At 55.0% G+C, this 5,494-nt stretch overlaps 1 protein-coding gene across 1 annotated transcript in view; it reads right to left on the minus strand.

Moving 5' to 3' along the window:
- Positions 1-5,494, minus strand: part of LOC104129632 (E3 ubiquitin-protein ligase TRIM9) — a gene marked incomplete at its 3' end in the record, with an annotated part of 92,870 nt that overhangs the window by 20,254 nt on the left and 67,122 nt on the right. The window contains exons 7-8 of the mRNA XM_035897985.1: positions 4,862-5,019; positions 2,682-2,820 (exon numbers count right to left, since the gene is read on the minus strand). Of these exons, the coding sequence (XP_035753878.1) occupies positions 2,682-2,820; positions 4,862-5,019 (297 nt within the window). The remainder of the gene's footprint in view (positions 1-2,681; positions 2,821-4,861; positions 5,020-5,494) is intronic.

Here is a 5,494-nt window from a genome sequence, read left to right on the forward strand (position 1 = left end):
AGGGCCAGCTGGGACAGGACAAGGGGGGATGGCTTTAAACTGAAGCAGGGTAGGTTTAGACTCGATCTAAGGAAGAAATTCTTTACACCGAGGGTGGTGAAACCCTGGAACAGGTTGCCCAGAGAGGTGGTGGAGGCCCCATCCCTGGGAACATTCCAGGCCAGGTTGGACGGGGCTGTGAGCAACCTGATGTGGTTCAAGGTGTCCCTGCTCCTGCAGGGGGGTTGGGCTGGGTGACCTCTAGGGGTCCCTTCCAACCCAAAACATTCTATGATTCTTCTCTTCAGATGAGGAGACCCTACAAGATGTTTCCCTCCCCACTAGCCTCTACAGCCCTCACTGCTCACTGAAGGCAGAAGAAAGACTTCAGTTAACTTCCGCAGGCTGCAGATAAGGATCTTGTGGGCTAGGACTAGAAGCCAGCTTTTAAATAACACCCTCTAAGCAGAATTCCTCATAAGCACTTACAGCAGGACGGCCGTGTTCAGCGAGATGTTCTCTTCGTCTCGAGCCCATCTCTTCTTTTGTCCCCTCTTCCTGCACGAACACTTTGCAGCAAGGCATGGCTGAAGGGGAAAGCTAAGCCTACTTCAGACAAAACAGCACTTAAGGGCCTGATGCTGCTGTAGAGGCCAGAAATAAAAGCCTAACCGAGAGCTGCGATGTGCGAGGCGGCTCTATTCAACAAGTCACTCGGCTATCCAGAAGCTGCACACAGATGTAATTTATTTCACTTTTGAGTCCAAAAAGCTCAGGCGGCCTCTAAGAGCAGAAAATGCTCCAGGGCCATCTGACTTTTTCCCCCTCTCTCTTTTGTGCTGCAGTAACAAATGCAAAAGCCCATTCAGTGAATCAAGCTGAATGCAACAAACTTTCCTAAGATGCTCAGATGCACCAGCCCCAAGCACAGCCTGGCCTGCTGGGACCACGAACAGCTATTTTCTCCCAGGTTCCTTCATATTTTGGAGATGCACGATGGGCGAGCTTGGCTTGACAGTGACAACACCTAGGAAAGGAAAGCAGAGCTGGAAAGATCATAGCAGTGACCCTGCAAACTCCTGGCTGGGATGACTTAAAGCCCAACTGGTTTTGGTTATGAAACTATGTCTCAAATGGGTTTTATGAGGCACAAATGAGAAGCCAAAGCTCTGCTGTCTCCTGCAAAGGCTGGTGAAGCTGGGTAGTGAAGTGGGTGAGAACTGTTGACCCGCAGGCTTTGAGAGCAGTCCTGGCCAGCCCAGCCTGGGGCTGGATCTGGGTTGTCCTGTCCCTGGATCTTCAGGGGAATGCTGAAGCTTCCTTGGCGCTGGTGCCCAGCTTTGCAAACACACCCGCAGCTCAGATGGACGTGCCAAGGCTGTTGTGGCCCATGATTTGCGTTTTCTGCCTCTCGTATGAGAAGGGTTTGTTGCAGGTTTTGCTCTCCACTCTACCTCTGCCACGTGTGAGTCTCATTCCTCGCTGACCCATCCTGCCCATGCATTCAGACCTGGCACATGCTCTTTCTGAGCTGGAACAGTTACCTCCTGAAGGTGAGTGCAGGCAAGCAAGTGGAAACGCTCTGCGTAGCCTTGCTCTGCTTCTGTCTGTAAATCAGTTCCCAGCAAAAAACCCTTTTTCTCCTTTGCTCAAAGCCACCAGAGGTGCTCTGTGGCAAGAAGGATCTTTCCCTCCTGCCCCACCAGCGTCCCCACGAGCTGTGTGTGTTCCCTTCTGACCCCAGGCTGTGTCTGCTGGCAGCAGCCGGGGCTGCAGGAGCCAGCTGCCAGCCAGGTCTGGCAATGCTGCTGCGAAACAAATCTTCACACGGCTTGGAAAAGACAGATAAGGAAAAGGGATTCCACTGAGCATGGAAAACTCCCAAGGAGGGGTTGCTCGCTTGGCAGCAAGGCTACGGGGTGGCAGACATGCTGGGGGGGGGGCTGATCCCTTTACTTCACGGCTGCATCACCTCCTGCTTCTGACTCCAACCTCGTTTCTCAGAGCTAGCCTTACCACTCTCCACCTGCATGTCAGAAGCAAGCCAATTTTCCACGACGGATTAAGTGCCTGGCGTGACAAAGCTACTTAAAGTCAGGCGGGGAGACTCCTCTGCAACCTGCAAGGGAGCGTTTAATATTCTAACCGAGCGCCTGCCGGTGCGGGGGTGATGCAGGCGATGCCGGCGTGGCTGGCTGTACACCCCGCGGGTCGGCAAGGACACCCGCGCGGCTCCACGCTCTCTCTGCCGTGTGCTGCCAGGGGCTGGAGGAAACCATGAGGTTACGGCGTTGTGCAGCCATGCACAGCCCTTAATGCCTCAGGAGCAACGCTGCCGGTGTTGTTTTCTTTTAAATGCAATTAATGAAAACGTCTGAGCTTCCCTTTGTGTAATACAAACCCTGCTGCAACCAAATTTTGAAACACCTCTCTGCGGGATGCCTCTCACTGTGCCTCCCCGAAGAACACCTTCTGCAAAGGAAAGGGGTGAGAGAGAAATTCTGGCACTGTTGAAGGCTCCTGACATAACCTTTCCTCCTCCCATCAGTGCTGGCTTTCCTGCAATGATTGCTGAGGTACTGGAGGACCAGCAGAGCGGCTCCCTATATTGCAATGCTAAGCTTGGGTGGGCTGGACGGGCCCCAAGCGTGCGTGTGAGCCGTGTCCGAGCGCGTTGGGCTGGAGCTGTTGCAATGCCTTACCCTCAGATGTCTGGAGGACCAGGGTCTTGCTGTATGGGCTGACTCCTGTTTTGTTGAAGGCTTTGACGCGTGCGCTGTACGTGCTGTTGAAGTGAAGCCCGTCCACCGTGCACATGGTCTCCTTGCCCACGTACACCTCCTGCAAAGCAAGCACAATTAGTGCCCAGGCCACGGAGTCCCAGGGGTGGTCATGATGGACAGGGTTCAGTCCGTGTTCTGCTATCTGGGGCAGGTTTATGAGCACTGGATATGACTAAAGCAGAGCAAAATGGCCCTGTGATTTGCTCCTTGACAACACTGCGCCATAAAACCACTTTCTGTAGAGGAAGGATATGCTACTCATATACGACCAAGTCATAAGACATCAATCCCAGCTAAGCTCCCACTGAATCCCAGAAGAGCTCTGCCAGAGAGAGGAATTTATACAGACTGAGCCTAAGACACAGAAACATCCTTGCAGAAAACAATTTTCCAGGCTCTTGGGTGGCAGGATCAAAGCATTCCTTGAAAGACACCGAGGTGATCACACCGAACGGGTGCCGACTCACCAGCTTCTGCTGCCGTAGCCCCGCTCAGAGGAATGGAGCTGTGTGAGCTGGGACAGCGGTGACCAGGCCTACGGGCTACTGAAACACACGGCTCACAAAACTTTGAGTTCTACTTAGCAGATCCCAAGACAAAGCTGCCCCTCATGGAGCAGCTGGAGGCTCTGCACAGGCAGCTCGCCCATGTGGGAAAGCTTTGCCACCCCGCTCCCGCTCCAGAGCCTGCTGCGCTTTGCTGCCCGAGGCGATGGGGTGCCGCTGCTTCCAGAGCCAACGCCTGAATCTGGCCCCTTTCCTCACAGGTGGGTGCAAGTCCCCAGAGCTTACAGGGGTGCCTGCACACTCCCCGGCACTGCAGAGCAGAGGCGATGGCTTCCACCCCTCCCGAGACCCTGAGCAGGGCTGGGAGCAGCCCAGGACCTGGGAATCAGTGCTTGGGGTCAAGGAGTGCCATGTGGGTACCCTAATGAACACAGTGAGATGGGTGATGGGACGCTAAGGTGGCCCTTATCTACCTGGGCTCCAGCACCCACAGAGCTCCCCAGCAGCCGGCACCCCACAAGAGAGCACAGCTCCCGCTTCCCCACCCCAGGCTCACTGCAAGGACTCCCCTTGTGGTTTGATGCCCAAAGCCAGAGTCCTCTTGCCTCAGGACACTGTCCCAGTCTCTCCTGCCTGTTTGCGTGGGAGGTAGCCAACAGGCTGGCCTACACAGCTGCTCTCGGCAGGGACTGTCACCTGTACAACAGTCGGCACTCCCAGCCTGCTGGGCAAATCACTGCCCCACACAGCTGGCCAACTCGCTGCTTTCGGGCAGGACGACGACTCAGTGATTTGAGATGCCAGTGACGTTCCCCTTCGTGGCACCAGCCGCGTCCCATCGGCTGGAGCAGCCCTGTATAATCCCAGCGGCAGGAACGCCATGCACATCCGAGCCCCTTCCCACTGCTGCTGGGAGAAGACTGGCGTGCGGGGGAATCGACCTTGCCTTGCCAGGGTGCCTGTGCTGAGCCTTGGGCTCCCCAGACCCAGCCTCCTGCCCCCTACCCTCTCCAGATCCCACCCGCATCGCCTCGCTTCTGCCTCAGCTCAGCTCTGGCTCCTGCCTGCCTGAGCTTCTTGTGGATGAATTCAGAAAACGCTATGGGCTGGTCCCTGCACCTGCTCTCGGTGGATGTGAACACGCCAGGATAATTATCAGCGTGTCGGATCAGAGAAAAATCATATTTTAATTGTGTAATTACAGCAATTTAAAAGCCCTCGGGCCTTAAACACCTCTGCTTGCCGGCAGCTGGGAAACCATGAGGTTTTCATGGCAATTAGCATACCTTGCATGAAATATTTAGCAACCTAAAAAGACAGGGCTTCAAATATGTTCTTTGCATTTGCAAGTCATATTGGTCACTGGAAAGGTATTTCTACTCCCTCAGATAACCTTGCCCCCCCAAAAAAGCCCACAGCTTGTCTGCACCACCGGCTTCCCTGGGCACCCCAGCAGCGAGTCTCACGTTTCCAGGGGAGGGTGGGGACTTGCAAACAGTCTGGCGAACTCTTTGGTCACTTCAGGGGAGGGCAACACCAGAACCAGGAACAACACCTTGCCGCTGGGACTGGCTTCATGCTCTGAGCACCTACCCTGAACTGGCCGCCGTTGCCGTCGTCGAGCTCCAGGATGTAGCCTTCCACCTGCACCGTCGACAAGGGGGGCTGCTTCCAGGACAAGGTGGCACTGTTGTTGTGGGTGCAACACTCCTCGAGCTGCAGGATCGGGGGGGCCGGCACTGGGGAGGAAACTAAACACAAATTAGTGTAACCCTGGCTGCTAGCACCACAGAGGAGGAGCGGGGAGCGGGGCGCCGCGGCATGCATGCTTCAGCTGGAGCACGGAGGGTGCATGTATTGCCTTGGAAGCCAGCAAGGTTGCGATCCCGAGGGTGGGAGGTGGGGAGGCAGCAGAAAGGACCGTTCTCCAAACGAGCTCCAACAAATTCCTCCACCCCGCAGCCTGGTGGAGCTGGGATTCCCCCAGAGCTTCTCTGCTTTCTTCCTGTTTTCTTATGATTTTTTAATTTCTAATGAAACACAGCAGTGCAACAATATACCCGGTATAGAATCATAGAATTGTCTAGGTTGGAAAAGACCTTTAAGATCATCACGTCCAACTATTAACCTAGCACTGCCATCCCACCACTAAACCCTGTCCCTAAGCACCTCATCTATCCTTCTTTTAAATACCCCCAGGGATGGGGACTCGACCACTTCCCTGGG

This window comes from Egretta garzetta, unplaced genomic scaffold (assembly GCF_000687185.1).
Source record: "Egretta garzetta isolate BGI_Z169 unplaced genomic scaffold, ASM68718v1 scaffold1077, whole genome shotgun sequence".
Lineage (NCBI taxonomy): Eukaryota > Metazoa > Chordata > Aves > Pelecaniformes > Ardeidae > Egretta > Egretta garzetta.